Source organism: Petaurus breviceps, unplaced genomic scaffold, assembly GCF_028583685.1.
Source record: "Petaurus breviceps papuanus isolate PSGF00001 unplaced genomic scaffold, PetGlider_PUasm1.0 90808, whole genome shotgun sequence".
Taxonomy (NCBI): Eukaryota; Metazoa; Chordata; class Mammalia; order Diprotodontia; family Petauridae; genus Petaurus; species Petaurus breviceps.
The window spans coordinates 6950265-6968247 of NW_027187349.1; the positions used below are offsets into that span (position 1 = coordinate 6950265).

General features: G+C 35.9%; 1 protein-coding gene across 1 annotated transcript in view; it reads left to right on the forward strand.

The window, feature by feature from the left end:
• The window catches only part of PACRG (parkin coregulated), a 647482-nt gene that overhangs the window by 359341 nt on the left and 270158 nt on the right, over nucleotides 1–17983 (forward strand). The window contains exon 4 of the mRNA XM_069070397.1: nucleotides 2001–2150. Coding sequence (XP_068926498.1) covers nucleotides 2001–2150 — 150 coding nt within the window. The remainder of the gene's footprint in view (nucleotides 1–2000; nucleotides 2151–17983) is intronic.

A 17983-nucleotide genomic window follows, 5' to 3' on the forward strand; every position in this document is an offset into this window, starting at 1 on the left:
TAATCACCATTCTTAGTCCTTCCTAACAGGAATAGGGACCAGATCTTTGATTCCATTAGCACAAGGAACTCCTAGCTGAGCAAACCCCTTCCACTGATGCAGGTCTGCACCTTCTTTGTAACTGACTTTTAGAGAGTTATATTAGACCTTGAGAGTTTAAGTGACTTGCACAACCAGTATATGTCACAGATCAAATACCCTGGTCCTTCTAGCTTCAAGGTCACCACAGTATGCTCACTGTACCCATCTGTTCTCATATACACAATAGGCTAGAATTGGGGCTATTAACCTTCAATAGGTTTTTCATGCTGTAGACCCTTACTTATGTTACAGTATTGGAGTAAAGTCCCTGAATGATGGAACAACACTGTCAAGAAACTTCTAGAAGTTCAGAGGAACACAGTGTTGAAACCACACACATTTAGACCATGTGATCTTAGCTTTTTGATGATAATGTCATGTCATTGAAAATCAAAATTTTTAGAGATTACACCTAAGTCTAGATGATTTCATCTTTTCTCCAAAGGTACAACTCATGTTCCCATTATTTGGTGATCATCTTCTTCTTGTGGATCCCTAGACAAGTTGTAGAACACCTTACAAGACCTGTCATGCTGAACAGGGCTGGTGAAATCATTGTATGGTACTATGATATGACTTCTTCCCATTTGTTCTTTGAATTTCAAATAGACTTCCTAGTAGGACTATAATAATTACAGCTAGTTTTAAACATCCTCTGGTTTAGTCATTCCAAATACTTGAAATCATATTATTATTAAGTTTTGCCCATACTCTATTTCATTTTATCATCATCATCATTCTTGCAAATAGTATATTCTTTGTGATCCAGGTCAATCTCCTTTTCAAAGAAATAAAAAAAGTATGACTTTTGGAATCATAAAAGAAAACATTTTCATTAATCTTTTACTCTTGCTTTAATATTGAATGTTGCTACCATTTCTCATCCTATCCCTAAATAATGTTGCTTGCTCGTTATGCTTCTCCCTAGTTACAGTTTGATCTATGGCATATACTGGCTGTGCAAGTCCCTTGAAGTATCGAAACTTTACATAACTTTCTAAGACTTAAGTTACAAAGAGGGTGCAGACCTGCAACAGTAGAGGGAGTTTGCTCACCTAGGAGTTCCTTGTGAATCATCAAAGGTATGGTTCCTACAAACTGACTAAGGATTCAGAATGGTGATTATCAATAAAGTGAAACCTTCTACTGTCAGTGACTTTCCCATTCCTTTCAGGTCTCTTTAGGGTTTTGGGCAATATCTCAGAGAAGCATTTTTGCCATCCTGCCTGTCCTTCTTCTGTACCAATATAATTTGTCTGCTTTCAGAAGCTTTCTGAGAACTTTGACACCTCGATTTCCTATGCTTTGCCTCCTTTTTAGTCTTAATTTTCTGTCTTTAGGATGCTAACTGACATATTATGGTCATATCCACAAATGATATTTATAGTATTTGTAAAACCTTTATAAGCTTGCTGTTTTCCTCCTCTTCAAACATTTGTTTCATTGCAGTTTGTTTCATTGTTTTTATAATTACATGGCTTGTTAAAACTGGAAGAAATAAGATTTAACTCCCCCAAACAGGGTGATTGTTGCTTAAAATTTTTATTTGCCATCAATCTTCCATCAATCCATCATCCCCAATAGTACTTACACAGTTTTTGAGGAGATTTTTATTGGTGGTCCTTTTGGGAGGGATGGATGGGCAAAGATACAACTAGAAAACCTAGTTAGTATGAGAGAATAATGAGCTCCATTCTTGGGGTTCATTAGCATTAGTTGTGGGAACAAATAATAGTCAGACAAGGCAGTGTTTTATAACATCAGGGCGACAATCCATCTTTCAAAGCTAGCCTAATAAAGGCCCACTGATGATCCCCAGCAGAGTACAATTTAATTAAATTTACCCATTAGAGGACTTCTTCCCAATCCTCCTTAACATTGTAGAAATTAATTCTCTTGCTTCTTTTTCTACAATACAGATGCATTGAATCTCCGAAACCGGCAGGTCATCTGTGTCACACTCAAAGTCCTTCAGCATCTGGTTGTTTCAGCTGACATGGTGGGTGAGGCTTTGGTGCCCTACTACAGACAAATTCTCCCCATCCTAAACATCTTTAAGAATATGAATGGTGAGTCACTCTAGTAGTCACTATGTCTTTCAAAACCCTAAAGCAAAGAGTGGCTTGGGGGTAGGGTTAATTAACAACACAGTTAGAATTTATGGCTGCATATAAACCCAAATCCATTTGGAGTTCTAAATAATGTAACCCCCACCCCATCTCCTGCTACTCCCTAAGGATGCAGTAAAATTAACAATTTCATTTATTACTCCTCACACGTACAGCTTATTTAACACAGTACAGAAGCACTGAAGCAGTTCTGTAATCTCCCAATAATTAAATTGTAAAGTTTTTAATAGTCTTTTGAATACATTAGTAAGTTGCAAAGTTTGTCTCCTTTTTAGTTATGTTTTCATCTTAGATTTTCTCTGCAAAAATTTTCCTACTCTGTGGTTTATGATCATATTTTTAAATGAAAGTTGTATTCTTAATGTGTAGATGGTGATTTATTATTAGTTGTTATTTTTATGTTCTATAATTATTATAAAAATAGATACATGGAAACATTCAGTGACACATTTTTTAAAAAGAAGATACTAACATTTCTCCATCTGCTTTGAAACATTTTCTAAGTCAAATTTTGACAAAGTAAAGAGAATAGGGAATCAGTCTTTTTGTTTGTTTGTTTCTCATACAACATATAGGTTGCCTTGGCATTCAGAAACTGAACTTATACTTGTTTGGAAAGATTAATAGAGTTGTTATGATAAAAGATCTCCTTTGTAAGCCTCTTGCTGTGGCATATACCTAATTATCTCCTATGGTGTTAACTTTGCAGTTTGATACTAATTTTGTCAATATTTGAAGTTAATTTCTGACAGTCATATTAGAATTAGCTATGTTAGAATTGGAATGGATTAATAATTAGAATTAGACATGTTAGAATTAATGGAACATCACGTGAAAATCTTGCAACCTCATCTCTCCCTGGAGTCAAAGGAGATTGAGACTGTGAAATCTGGGAGAGGGAGGGGCTATCATCTATGAAAACTCTGATACATTATCTTATAAGATGTCTTTACTTGGTAATAGAATATTTTAAAAGAAATTATGTAATTATCTGAAAGAATAAAGCCAACTGCTCAATAGTATGGTCGCCATATGTATTTTATACTGTAAGTCCTTAATATAAGGAGCTGATGCCAGATATTGTAGGGTCTGTGATATAATGAGCTACCATCCTTGCCACTTGCAATTATTAGTAGTAGTTGTGGTAGATATTCAAGTGTAGCTATTACTTTGATTTCTTATGGTTAAAAACTAATAGTTTCAATCAATAATAGTCATTTTTCTTTTTGCAAAACATCACTGTTATTTGTAAATTAGTAGAACAAAAATTTTCTCTATCAATAGTAGAACTTTGTAACTAGTCATACCACTTCAACGTGGATTGTTTTCAAATTGAGATCTATAAGGAAAATGCCCACTCAGACATGATAACTGAAAGCTTCTAATACATAAAACTAAGATTTGTTCAACTCAATATCTAGAAACCAACTGGTTAAGAGGAAGCTGATGATGCTAGACTTGGTCACAAAGAGCTAAGTCTGATTCATTCATTTTCATAGTTCTGTGGCAATAGGCAACCCATTTAAGTTCTTTGAACTTTAGTTTCTTCATTTGTAAAGTTGGAATGGTAATGCCTGAGGTATCTACTTCAGAAGATAGTTTTGAGGCTCAGGTGAGATAATTATGTAAAAGGCTATGCAGATTTGAAATCAAACCAATTCAATGTGCATTTTTTAAGTGACTACTATTCCCAGACACTAGGAATGTAAAGATAATAGAAAGGGAAAAAAATCCTTCTCTTAAGATGCTATCAGGGAAAATAAAATAAGTACATCAAGATAAATAGTTTCTATATAACATAAATAGAAAGGAGCAGGGTATTCAGGGCAAGGCAAATAGTAGCTGGGGGGGATCAAGACAGCCCTCATATTCTATTGGAACTTGAGCTGATCCTTGGGAAGGGGTAACAATTCTTTGAACTGGAGGAATGGAGGGAGCACATTTCAAGAATCGAAAAAAAAAAACCCCTACGCAAAGGCATATAGAGAAAGGAGTTGTGCATGCAGAATAGCAAAAAGCCAATTTGGCTAAAATATAGGGTAGGTAATAGAGAGTGATGTGTAGTAAACCTGCATATTATGGTGCTAGAGAAAGAGGGCCAGTTATTCAAGCACAGAGGACAGTGATGAGATGAAGTGGTTAACACAGGAGTAAGACTGGGAAAGCAAGTGAGGCAGAACCAGAGCCAAGTTGATAGCTTGGCCGAGATGCAGAAGGATTGCAGGTCATATTGAGGATAAAAAATAGGACTAGGAGAATGAGGCCTGGAAGAAGATGGAAAGATAGGAGGTCATGGTGGGATAGATTTCTTAATCATAGAAGTGGAACAAAAAGGGTCAATGGTTAGATGAAGCACAATAGCATTTATGTGCAGGGCTAAAGTATAGGAAAGATATAGGTTGGCCATGGGAGATGATAAGGTAGATGAACTAGAAGGCCAGGGCATTTGAGGGGACATAAGAATGTATATTGACCTATAAGCAGAACATAAAAGCAGGCCTTGAGGAAGGAGGAAGACTCTTAGCAAAGGACTAAACGCTTTAAAAAATAAGGGACAGTGACCTTGGGGGCTAGTAGATAACTATGACCAGAATCTGAAACAGGTGATGTAAATGAATGGAGTGAACTTCTTAGAAAGATGCTGTTGTGAGTGGTGACAGGTTGAGGGAATGCATATTTTCATGTGCATGGGGCTTAACCTCAGCAATGGATTATTATAGAGAAAGAATTTGAGGCCATTTTCCTACATCCTTCTATAATGGTGGCAGGAAGTTAGGACGTTTGTCTGTCCCTACAGAGAAACAGTGATGACTAAAAATTCATTAGAATGAAAATGGTGTACTCTGGAACAACTTAATATATTCTTATTAAAATAATGTTTTAAGAAACTGTAAACCTCATTAAAATATCATCTTGAAATAATATAAAACATAGAAAAATTCTGTTTGGAGCTTTTCTAAATGAGGGCATTAGGAATTCTACATCAGAACTTTTTCTCTGCTCAATATGTTTCTGACATTTGGAAAAAATATTAGTTTCAGCTTCCATTCCTACTAATCTTAGAAACCTGTCAGCAAAATGCCAGGATACCATTTACTATATTTCCAAAGGGTCATATTAAAAAATTGGAGCATTCCAGCAATAAAAAACAAAACTATTCTTCAAAAGGACTATTTTTACCAGTGGATCCAATTGTAGGACTAGAAGCCTATCAGAAGATTTCTAATTATAATAGTACTTTTACTGCTAAAATAATTAACAACATTTTTCATAAGTTCTCTTTTCAGGATGATATGATTTGATTTGGCATCTAGCATAGTGTATAGTATGCTACACAGGGCATTCAATCAAATGGCTTCAATTTTTACTAACCAATATACTTGTTATGCAAATTGTTAGATGATCACAATATATGGGTTAAGGATTCATATTTTCAAGATGTTCATAAAACCACAAGCTTAGAATTGAAATAGACCTTAAGATCATTGTGCCCAACATGGAATTATCTTTCTACAACACTCTTGACAAGTGATCAGCCAATCTCAACTTTGGAAGACAGGAAACTTACTAACTCATAGATAATCCATCCTTTTTGGAACAGCTCTAACTCTTAGAAAGTTTTTCCTTCTAAAATCTGTTCTCTGACACTATATGAAATAAATCCTATCCCTCTCCTGTATAATAGCCCTGTTAATATTTGAAAATGGTAATCATGCCTTCCATACATCTTTTTTTCCAGGCTAATCATTCCCAAGTTTTTCAGTTCTTCATATGACCTGATTTCTAAATCTTTCGTCATGATGGTTCATACTCTAATGGCTGTTTGCTCTAGATTGTTGATGTTCCTTTTATGACAGGGCTACTGAAATGGAACACAGAAACCCAGATGTGTCTTGACTAGTGCAGAGTATAGTAGAACTACCACTTACCTTGATCTGGATATTGTACTTCTACTATTGTAACATCAGATTGCTTTACTTTGGGAGGAGCCCCATCATGCAGTTAAACCATATTGAACTTGAAGTCAGGTAAAATCCTTGGTCTTTCTTATGTGAACTACTGCTAAACCAAGTCTCTTCTATCCTGTACTTGTGCAGTTGATTTTTTTTTAAAACTTTTAGTATAGTGCTGTGTGCTTATGCAATTTGTTAAGCTCATACTATATATCAAGCATTGTGCCGAGTGTTAGGACTACAAATAGAAAACAAAAAAATAAGACATTTCCTGCTCTCAAGGAACTTATGTTCTTGGAGACAACACATATAGGAGAGTGTTGAACAATGACAGGAATGTTGAATGAACCATAGGAAAGTTGGTTACATTACTGTACAGATAATAGAATCTTTTTGAAATGTTAGGTGCTAAATTCAATTGTTCTGTATTAAATTTAATCTTAGAAATTTCAGGCTGTATCTCTAACCTTTTCATGCATTTTCACATCTTTTTTTCTGTCTTCCAAAATATTACCTGTCCTCTACCCTTTTCCTCACTTCAATGTTGTTTTATCTGCAAATTGTTAGATAACTTGATTACTCTATGTAATGTTATTACATTACATAGTTATTACATACACAGATATTACACTCCTTGATCATGTTAATGCCCTTAAATTTTATACCAGAATCATGTTGTTCCCTTCTCCTGATTGTTCTCAATCTTCCTATCCTTCTGTTCAGGTAGGATTATATCCCATTCCTTCTTTCCTTACATCACTTTGATTCTCTCTTCTTGACTGATATTCAGGGTTCCTATTCTATCAGTTCAGTTAATATGCTTCTGATCAATGATCACATTGTATTTAAAAAAATATATTGATACCTTTTGTTGCCATAGTCATTTCTAGATATACCACTACCTAAAAGATATCCTCCACTTACTGACTTGAACACTCCACCATAACAAAGTTAAGGGGGAAAGATCCAATATGGTGACCACATATGACCTGAATATATATAATTTCCTCCCTCCCCTTAACATCCCGCCTCTCTGGGAGGCACTATACACTTTTTCCCTTAGTTATTCAATGTTTAGAACAAAATCCTTAGTCACCTAGACCTCCTGATTTTTAAAACACTGAGAATATCATGTGATGATGAACATGTGAGCAGTAAGTTTGGAGGAAGGAGGAAAAGAGAGGAGGGAGTAACTGTAGCCACAAAGTCATTAAGTTGTGTGGAGCAGAGAGAGATACAGTTATAGCTATCCTTGTCCAGTAAGTCTCAAATATAATATTCCTCCAACCTTGTCCCAGGAGTATGGAACAGAGAAAGGCATTACCCAGAAGGGCCATGAGAGGGGAAGGAGCAGACATGACAGCCAGGTCACTTATGCAGAATCATGGAGGAGTCGGCAGGTACAGAGGGTGCTAATTAGTACGTATGATGAAAGGCAAGAAGTGGCATGTGGAACTTTAAAAAGGATACCTTGGTACCTGAGGATCAGCAGAGTTCAAGGAGCTAGCAAAGATATGCAGAGTTAAGCAGAAATGTTAGACAATGAAAGAGTAAGAAATGTGTATGAGAAGTAAATAATATGAGAGAATTTGTCACACTGAGGATCCTGCAGGTGAGAGCTTGAAACTAACCTCACAGTCCAACTTTCTCTTAGTATGAGATTCAGCTAAAGCAGTATTAGCATTATCCCTGAGGGGCAATGGCCCTTTCTAAATAATATTAGATGCTAAATAAGCCTAACCTCCCTAAATGTATTTATTAAGCACACTCTTGATAGATTCACTCATGTTTTTGATTGAGATGTTGAACAGGATAAAACTGAGTATAGGACTTTTGGCATACCAGTAGAAATCTCCCTCAGACTGACATCCAGTTGGTTTTTACTCAACTATAAATTCACCTGACTACTAATAAAGAGCCCACATTTCTAGACCGTAAAATAATCTTGTTAAAATCAAAATATACTATAACAGTCATTTAGTTTGTTTGTAGTGAATATAAAGTTTATAGTAGTGACTATTTTCTTTCTAAAGTACTTGTAAGCCATCTATTTTAGAGTGAATTCTAGTACTTTTCCAGAGCTCAGCATGAAGTTTACTAGTCTGTTTCATACACCCTTTCCCTCCTTCAGAAAATCAAGACATTTCTAGTAATTTTAAAAATGGTATGATGTTGTGATAAGAGCACTAGATTTGGTATCAGGTGAGATCTGGGTTCAAATGCTTCTTCTACCATTTGATAAGATAATGAGTAAATACCTTATCCTTTGTATAATTTTCTAATGTGTAAAATGGAAACAATGATACCTACAATACTTCATGGGTTTGTGGTGAAGATCCAGAGATGGCAATAGGGACTGGGCCCATATTTAATTGGTATAGGAAATTCCCAGGTCAGAAGATCCCTCTATCATAGGTCAATACCTTCTCTGTAATTTATATTCTTTTATTTTCTTTTTGGAGGGCAGTTGGGGTTAAGTGACTTGCCCAAGGTCACATGGCTAGTTTGTGTGTTAAGTGTCTGAGGTCAGATTTGAACTCAGGTCCTCCTGACTCCAGAGCCTGTGCTCTATTCACTGTGCCACCTAGCCGCCCCCTGTAATTTATATTCTTAAAGGTGCCTAGAGCACTCAAAGGTTTAGTGACTTGCCCAACATCATACAGCCAGTATATGTCAAATGTAGGGCTTGAATTCAGATCTTCCTAGCTTTGAGGCACATGGTCTATATATTCCACCGTGTTGCTTCTTTGCGAGGATCAAATAAGACAATATTCATAAAATCTTTGCAATTCTTAAAATGTTCAATAAATTATCATCATCATCATACATAATCTCCTTATACTACCTTTTGTATATGACCTTTTGAAATTCTGAGTTCATCAGAGAGCTTCCTATGTAACCAAGATGATTTCCTGAAATGTGTTCTGCTTTTTACCTTAAGGTATGGTATGATATACTGGAAAGAGTAGTGGACCTAGGAAGAAGGCCCTGGCTGGGCTGCAGAATTTACTATCATTGTGACTCTGGATATAGCATTTAAAATCACTGGGTTTCACACCTACTATGCCAACCTCCTAAAATTATTTTAGGCATAAAATTAAGGTAATATATGTGAAAACATTCTGAAAACTATGAAGCACTGTAATATATTTTCTTTCTCATCAAGAGTTTTTTTTATTATTTTGTCATAATTTTATTTTACCGCCCCTGTCCCTCTAACACCATTTTAGAGGGTAGTATAGAATAGTACACTTTAACATGTTCAAATTATGAATACACTTTATTGAAATGTTCCATATAATCTTAATATAGTTATATAAATTACCAAAATGTTCTATAATTGAAAAAAATCTACATTTTCATAGCAAGCTTAAATCTTTCCTTTTATTAGATTTCAAGTTTTTATTTTATTTTATTTTAAAGTTGTACTTTCCTGGTATTCTATGTCATGTTATCTGCTATAGTATGTGAAAGCTAAATATGTGGTTTTTCAAAAAGGATATATGCCTTTGTTTTCTCACATACCACAAATATAATCATGTTACAGAAATATATATGCATAGGCATATTATGTTATATAAAAATATATGTGTAAGTACTATATATTGAGGTCAGAAGGTAAGAAAAAAAGAGGTTGTTTTTTTTTTAAGAGATTCCAGCTTTGGTAGTTGGACTTGTCTCATAGAGGATGTAAGTCTTGAAGGAGATGGGAAAAGGAAATGAATTTTACCTTAAAACTTCTCAGTCTCTCATATATGACCTAGAAACCTAGGATTTGTGGTGGCACATTTGAAATTAAGTGATCTCTATCTAATGAATTGATGTCATCATTTGCATAATTATGCAGCCTTGCTAAAACAGAAAATGTTTCTTAAATTGTTGAAATTCTTTTATATATACATACATATATATGCTAATATTTTTCCACAGCAGATTCAGACCCTATATGGAGAGGTGGGGAAGGTATTTTGAAAAGAATCCCTTACTACTTAAGCCTTCTTAACTATTAAAGATGATATAATTTTAAGTGTTTGAATTTTAATTCTAAAATTCTTACACTTCTAAAAAATGAAATTTTATTAGTTCTTAGTATTAAAACCTGTGGATAAATCTCTTAACAGTACTATATCTTTTTTTTTTTAACAAATCTGAGGAAAATCTTTTACTTGTATATTTTCATGCATCTTTATGCCAACTAGGTAAATACATTGATACAATTAATTCTAGAGCAAGACACTGCCTTCCCTAAATGATTCTTACCAAAAGTGGTGATTGAGGCACAAAAAATAGAGGGTTAAAATTGAGGAATCTCTCCAGAAAATAGGGGCATTGTGATTGGTTTAATCTTTTAGTAATTATCCCATATTATAGCTGTAAATTTTTTAATTCAGTGTATTAGCTTATGTTTGTGAATAAAATGCATTGCACCATTAATTTTGCAGTTTCATCTATGAAAGACATGAACTTAAACCTTCCCATTCCCTCCATTTTTCATAATGTTTAACATTTGTAAAATGTTGCAGAATTGTAGAATTTAGAAGTAGAAATTACTGTTGCATATGTGACAATAAAGCTTTTTAAGGAATATTTTGTCCTGGGCTTTTACTCCTCCTCTTTATCTTAAAGCAGTCACAGCAAAAATAGAATAGATAGGAAGAAAATAATGTAATGAAAGACATCTATTTATATATCCAAGGGTAATTGTTAAAATGGAGCAAAATAGGCCTGAATTTTAAAATATTAAAAATCAGAAAAATTCATTGTGGTATAATGGCCAGATAGTCATCTTACAGCCAGCAGGATTCAAATACTGTTTCTGATACTTAATTAGCTGTGTAACCTGGATAAGTCAATTAACTTTTTAGTATCCACAAGCAACTCCTCAAAACTCCAAGTTGCTATCTGTGTTAGCAGGGAGCTCTTTAAACCAGATAGTCTCTGGTCTCCTCCAACTCAAAATCTGTGATCCTATGAAAATACAGTTATGGGGAGGAAAATATCCAGACCACTAATGAGAGTCTTCTAAAGTATCAGGACTAGGTATCTATTTCCCTTTACAGTTATTATTTCTCTTTTGTTCTATGAGGAGCCCAAATCAACAGTTCCTACAGAGAAAACAAGATCTATAATTAAAAAGCCCAATGACAAAAAGGAATATTAAGATTTTACAGTGCATATGTCAAATGAATCATGATGTGTGACCATCATGTGTGTGACATGTGTGTGACATGTGTGTGACAATCATGATGTGTGACCATCCATGTGGTAGAAATTAAGTAGATGATTTAAGTTAAGGTCTATAGTATCATCTATCCTATCATGAATCCTATGATGCATAGTCTCAAACCCAAAGAACAGATTAAGCAGACAGATTGTATATAGCCAGTGTGAAAAGAACTTTCAATCACATGCCATATTGTATACTCATATTCAGATTCACCAATAGTACACTGTCTGGATTCTCCTAAGTGAATAAAATTCTTGTAGGTTCAGCCAACATATTTTTAGACTCACTGATGTTTCATTAAGGGACATGATCAAATTCCCTGCCGTTTGGAAGAGAGAATGTGATGCTATGTTAGTTCTATAATTCTGTGGCTCTTCCTTTAATTCCACCTGGCAGGGGAACTATACTTCATGAAAAAATTATCCTTGAAGCTTAGACTGAACAGCATCTTGCAAACTAGAAAGGACAAGATCATAAGCAGGATGCCATGGGCTGACTTCCAGGGTGGTGGCTTTTTGGCCAAGAGAGGTGTTACGGTGATGTTTGTAGAGTACCAAAGAGCATCTTTGGGGGGTTTCTTAGTGTTTGATACAGGACTTTTGCCATGGGAAGTTCAGAGAAAAAGACAAGAAAATGAGGGCTAAGACAGGGAAAAGCCAGTTACAGCATGAATCAGGGTGTAGGCTCCTTAAGTGCTACCCAGGACTCTTTAGGCAGTTGTATGCCAGGCTTGCCCATGCCTGCCAGTGCATCTGCTATCTTTGGCATTGGCTGGCTATGTGTATGTGTGCTAAATACAGTAGAAAATCATTGTTCGCAGATCTGAATGAATTCTGGGGCAAACCCCCGCAGTTACTGTGACTGACCATTGGTCAATTATTCAGGAAGACAGACAGAGGGAGAGGTTCAGGGTCCTGTGCCCCTAACTAAAACTGGCCCTGGTTATAGTATCCTAGTGGGGGGGGGAGGAGTGGGAGGAATGAAGAAAACAGATGTTAAGTGACTTGACCAGGGCCAAACATTTAGTAGATTCTGAGGCCACACTTGAAAGTCTTCCTAACTCTAAGTCCGGGTTCTTATCCACTGTACTATCTAACTTGCTTTCCTAATAATGTGTGAAAATTCAAATCTAGGAATCAGAAATACAGAGGGGCCATTATTTCATTACTAGGGATTTCTAAAGTTTTCATGTGCTGCTACTTATGCCTTCCTATTTGGCTTCTAGCTAACCAAAGGAGGCTCATTAGAATCATTATCCATAGCATTTTCTCATTACTGTGGACTAAATGCCAAGTCAATCATGTTTTTCGTTTGTAAATTGAAAATTACTACCCCTTCAAAAAGAAAAAATAATTGAGTTCCTTGGGTATATCTACAAGTGAACACACAGCAGAGCAGATTTCCTCCCAGTAAAGAGAGGCTTAACCACAGGTACACCAGGATTCAGAGTTAACTCCTTCCTTCCTTTGTTTTAAGAGTTTCTTAGCATGCTCTTTGATTGTGCAAATAGGAAATTAGGGCAGATGGGCACCTACTTATAAAATCTTCTGTTGGCAAAAGCTCTTATCTTCACTTTTTGGTAGGTAAAGTTGGGATTGATTGATTTCTAGGAGCTGGTGTTGGCTCCACAACTCCAACACTCCTTTTTCATGACCAATATCCCCAATTCCTTATGAGCAAGGTCAACATTTTCTTTCAGAGACATTGTCTAATCTATTGACATTTGCCTAAATCCAGTCAGGCACACAGGTAAACCTCTTTACTATAAATATTTAAGGTGCACCTCAAAGGAGAGATCACGATGAAATTTTCCCAAGGGAAATTAACATTCTTTTCTAGTAATATAGCATAAATCATTACTTAACCTAGACAAATAGTTTTATCTAAGTTTTATAATTTAAAGCACCTTTGTCTTGTAATTTGCCATTTTAGAAAATCTTTTGAAATATGACCTGTTTTAAAACACCCTTAAACTGCAATTTTGAGCATCTAAAAATGCATACTCATTATTCCTAGCCTCATTCTTAGTTTCCTTTATGTGAACATTTTCATGAGTTCCTCCCAATGACTTAAAGAAGTCTCTATAGTAATAATAGCTAGAATTTTATAGATAATGCTCTAAGGCTTACAAAGCAGTTTATATATTTCATTTGATTTATGTCATAGAAATTTAAGGATTATAGAATCTATGGATTGTTTAGAGAATTAATGAAATTATAAGCAAGTTTTCAAATAGATGGGATTTTCTTCCTCACAATTATGTATATATATCATGATGAATACATTCACATATGTATTGTTTAAAATTACAATGTTGTTTAATGTGAATGTATATATAGAACCTGTATCAAATTATGCTTCTTCTTGGGGAGGGGCAAAAGGAGAGAGGGGGAGAAAATTTAAAACTCCAAATCTTGTGGAACTGAATGTTGTAAACTAAAAATAAATAAACAAATTTTTAAAAAAGTTTTTAAAAAAGAAAAGATAAAAAAATTTCAATATTTGACAAAGTAATTTATAATTTCAGAAACAAAAAGATTTAGAAGGAAGTACTCCATTTCTTAACTTTGTGTACTTTGTATTATTTTCTTGAGGGTTATCAAGCTTGCAGTTATACAGGAATTCATTCACATGCCACATAGCAAGAAAGTGGATGAGGCTTGACATTTGCAGTCACGTCTTTGACAGTCACTTTTATAACCAGGTACAAACTAGAATCTGCATTTTCCCTCTCCACTCATTGGTGAGTCTGTGGACTCCTTTTCTAACCTACAAATGACATTTCAGTGAGTCAGAGAAAGTTTCAGTATTGTCATTCCTCCAAATCATTTGTGCCTCTCAATCTCAACTCTACTATGGTACCTGCACCAAAGACCCCAGACATTCTTCTTGAGACCACACTGACTTGAAGACATTTTCTGTACCTGAGCGAAGTAACATGCTTCCTTGAAAAAGTACCAGAATTGAGGTGTCTAGGAAGACCTCAGTTTGAATCCCACCTGGGACATATACCACCTGTGTGGTCCAGGTCACAATTTCCACAGCTAAAAGATGACAATGCCTGTACTCTCTGCTTCACGGTATTGTCCTGGGGAGAGAGCTTTGTAATACCGTGTTTCCCCGATAATAAGACACTGTCTTGTTATTTTTTTTTTGGACAGAAAAACACCAGAGGGCTTATTTTCAGGGGAGGGCTTATTTTAATGAACATTGACAGCAATTTTAATAAACAGGTAAATGTGAACAAAAAAATGTACCTTTATTCAATAATGAATTCAATAAAGAACAGGATGACGCGCTCACTGCTGCAGCTCTGATTGGATGCAGCTCGGAGCGCGGCATGCGTTTCGGGGGGGGGGGACGGTGCATACAGAGGGTACCGCAGGGGATCACCTTCACTACAGTAGCAATCTCAATAGGGCTTATTTTCTGGGGAGGGCTTATTTTAGAGGAATTTTACACAGTAAGGGGAGGGCTTATTTTCGGGATAGGTCTTATTATCGGGGAAACACGGTATGAGTGTTGTATAAAAGCAAGAGATTATAATTTCAAAAGATCTAGGTAGGCACTTCCCTTTTCTAGTGCAAATTGCAACCTCATCGCTCCTTCATGGGTTGATGTGACAAGAAAAGCAAAATGTATATCTGGTGGATTCTCTGACTATCTTTTGATGATGAGCATCTCCTTGGTTTTAGACTTGTCCTTACATGACAGACACATAGGCTGGTTGGATCTGTCAGAACTTATTCTGAGCCAACACAGTCTTTGAGAACCCAGTGCCATTTCTACACTGCAACGAGTCATCTGTCGTGTTGAAGTAGAAGATGGAATTATCAACTCAGAAAATATTTGTAGGGCTTTTAAGTCAAATATAAAAAGATTGAGAGGTAAGCAGGTAAGTAAAAGCAAAATCAACATATACTTTTATTATCTTTCATAAAGTCCAGACTTGTGAATCTTGTTGAAAATGCTTTTGTCACCCATCAGTTAAGGTCACAGAGAAGAAAGTACACGGACGTTTGCAGAATTCAACACTGCACATCATTTTGACATTGTTTTGCTTTATACCTGCTTTCGGTATTACATACCAATGTATATCCAAACCAGTGTTCTAAGTTATAAAGAAAAAGTAGTGAAAGTATTTTTATTCTGTACCTTCCTTTCCAGCTAAGTACATTGTCATAATAAAAGATCTTTTCTGATGCTAATTACAGCCATTTTGGAATGACTTTGTAGAGTAGAATAGTAGCACTCTCCTAACTTTACACTTTACAAATATTATGTCTCTTCACCTGGCATTTGCTTATGCTTGAAACTTTTGATGCTTCTTTTTTCCCCTAAAATAGTTTTATTTGAAACTTGATTTCATAGATCTTATTATTTATTTCACTGCAGGCCACAAGCTAAAAAACTAGTGCTATGCTACTATTATTTTAAGAACAGACCCATCATTGAGTCACAATACCAGGATCATTGTCTATAGAAATTAAAAGACAGTTCTCCCACTGTACTCGGCAATGGTTAAGCCATTAGGGAGGCTGTACAGTGGGCCTACTAGGAGAAGTTGAGATGTATTCCTAATAAAGATTACAAAATATCACTTTGTATATTTTTAAGAACATGGTAAACATCTGTGGAACAAAAATAGTTCAGGTACAATACCCTTGGGGAGCAATGCAGTACACAAAACAGCCTTTCAAAATCCTTTGTAGCCCCATGATACTATAATAAACATAAAATAGGAAGGAATTTTGTGAGATTAAACTAAATCTGATTAGATGCAACAGTAGGTCCTGGAAACTAGATAGAATACTAACAGTGGTAAAGCTAAGGCAAGGCTAAGGGTATAGGCTTGAGAGAAAGGCATGGGATTAGGCCAGGCCCAGGGAAGGATTTAGATATCGGTGGTAAAATAAAAATGGGACTTGGGATGCAGGTAGACAATCCAGAATAGATTTTTATACAGGTACCATAGGTCAGAGCAAGGCAGTAGGCCAAAACTAAACTGGCAATCAGGAACAAAAAAAGCACAGACACTAGACTCATAAGTGTAATGCTCTTATGACTTTCTTGTCTTGCATTGCTCTATCCTTTGTACCTGGAGTCACTTATCACCCACTTGTAGATTCATCCCCATCATAGACCTTGGAATCTAGTCTATCAATAAATAGACAAGGGATTGTAAAGAAACTTGAGCCTGTAGCACCTTGAGGGTTCAACATCAAGTCAGTCTTGCTTTCTGTTTGACCTCATAACTCCATGCTAGTCATAACTCATGCTGAGCCTTTGCTTTGATCTGCATTCCAGTAATTGGGTCTCTGTCTTATTCCTATATATCTGTTCCTGTGTTGGTTCTCTCTCCAGTTGCCCAGTTCCTTAATTTTCTTCTTCCAACTCTTTCTGGGGACTAATGTCCTGCCCTTGGGTTCAGCTCATTGCATGAGTAGGTCCCTGCTCCTGTTGAACCCACGTGATACTGAGTGCCCACTTTTACCTGTACTGCTTTTACAACAAGGACCCACCTCAATTTCTTGCCTTCCCTCATTGGGTCTGCAGGTTCCAACCAGACCTTCTATAGCCAATGATGATGATGATAACAACAACAAAAACAACTAAGACTTATGTAATACTTTAGAGTTTGCAATGCACTTTACAAATATTATCTCATTTTAATTCTCACAATAACTCTGAGAGACAGGTGCCATTGTCTCCATTTACAAGTGACTAAACTGAGACTACAGTTGCTTAGTATCATAAAGCTATTAAGTGTCTGAGGCAGGATCTAACTTGAGTCTTCCTAATTCCTGGTCCAGCGCCCTAAAAAGCCAGGGGTAGACCAGCTCCCTGAAAAGGAATAACCTCCTGGCACAATGCAAGTACCAGTTATTGCAGAGAGCAAGGCAAAGAGGTCAATTACCAGTTATTCTTGTAAGAGCAAGTTAATCCACAGAGTTGTAGACAGAGCAAAAGTATTAAGGAAAACAAGAATTCTTAAATACTTAGATCACCTTCTACTTCAGCCAGAAAACTTCTTCAATGTTGCCTGCTAAGTCAATAATGAATCCCAGGGAATGGCAGCTACTCACTACATCTGGTTCACTCTGGCACGGGGCTATTCCTCCACCTGACAATATGCTTTGTTTCCATTTTGCTGACTCCACCAAGGATTTCTTTGCAGCCCCAAAGAGCCTGGCTTCATCATCCACATCTCCACAGAGCCACTAAGAAATATAGATGTGTTTACCCTCATTACAACTGAAGAGGAATTCTAAGAGAATTTAAACTCTTGAACTGTTTTCCATATTGAGAAAGAAAACTAGCAAAGTATAGATTCTTTGCTAAGGGGCAACAGCTTGGCCCTAAACACAGCATTTGAAGAGATTACTGCTGATATTCAAGGCTGATGTTAGAAAATAGTAAAGCCTCCAGATTCAATGGCAGACCTGCAAAGGTACTCATATTGGAAGAAGAATGTTAATCCAAACCCAAAGACCCTTGCTTGACAAATGAAACTGAAAAAATGCCAACACACACATATACATATACATATATATATATATATATATATATATATATATATATATATATATATA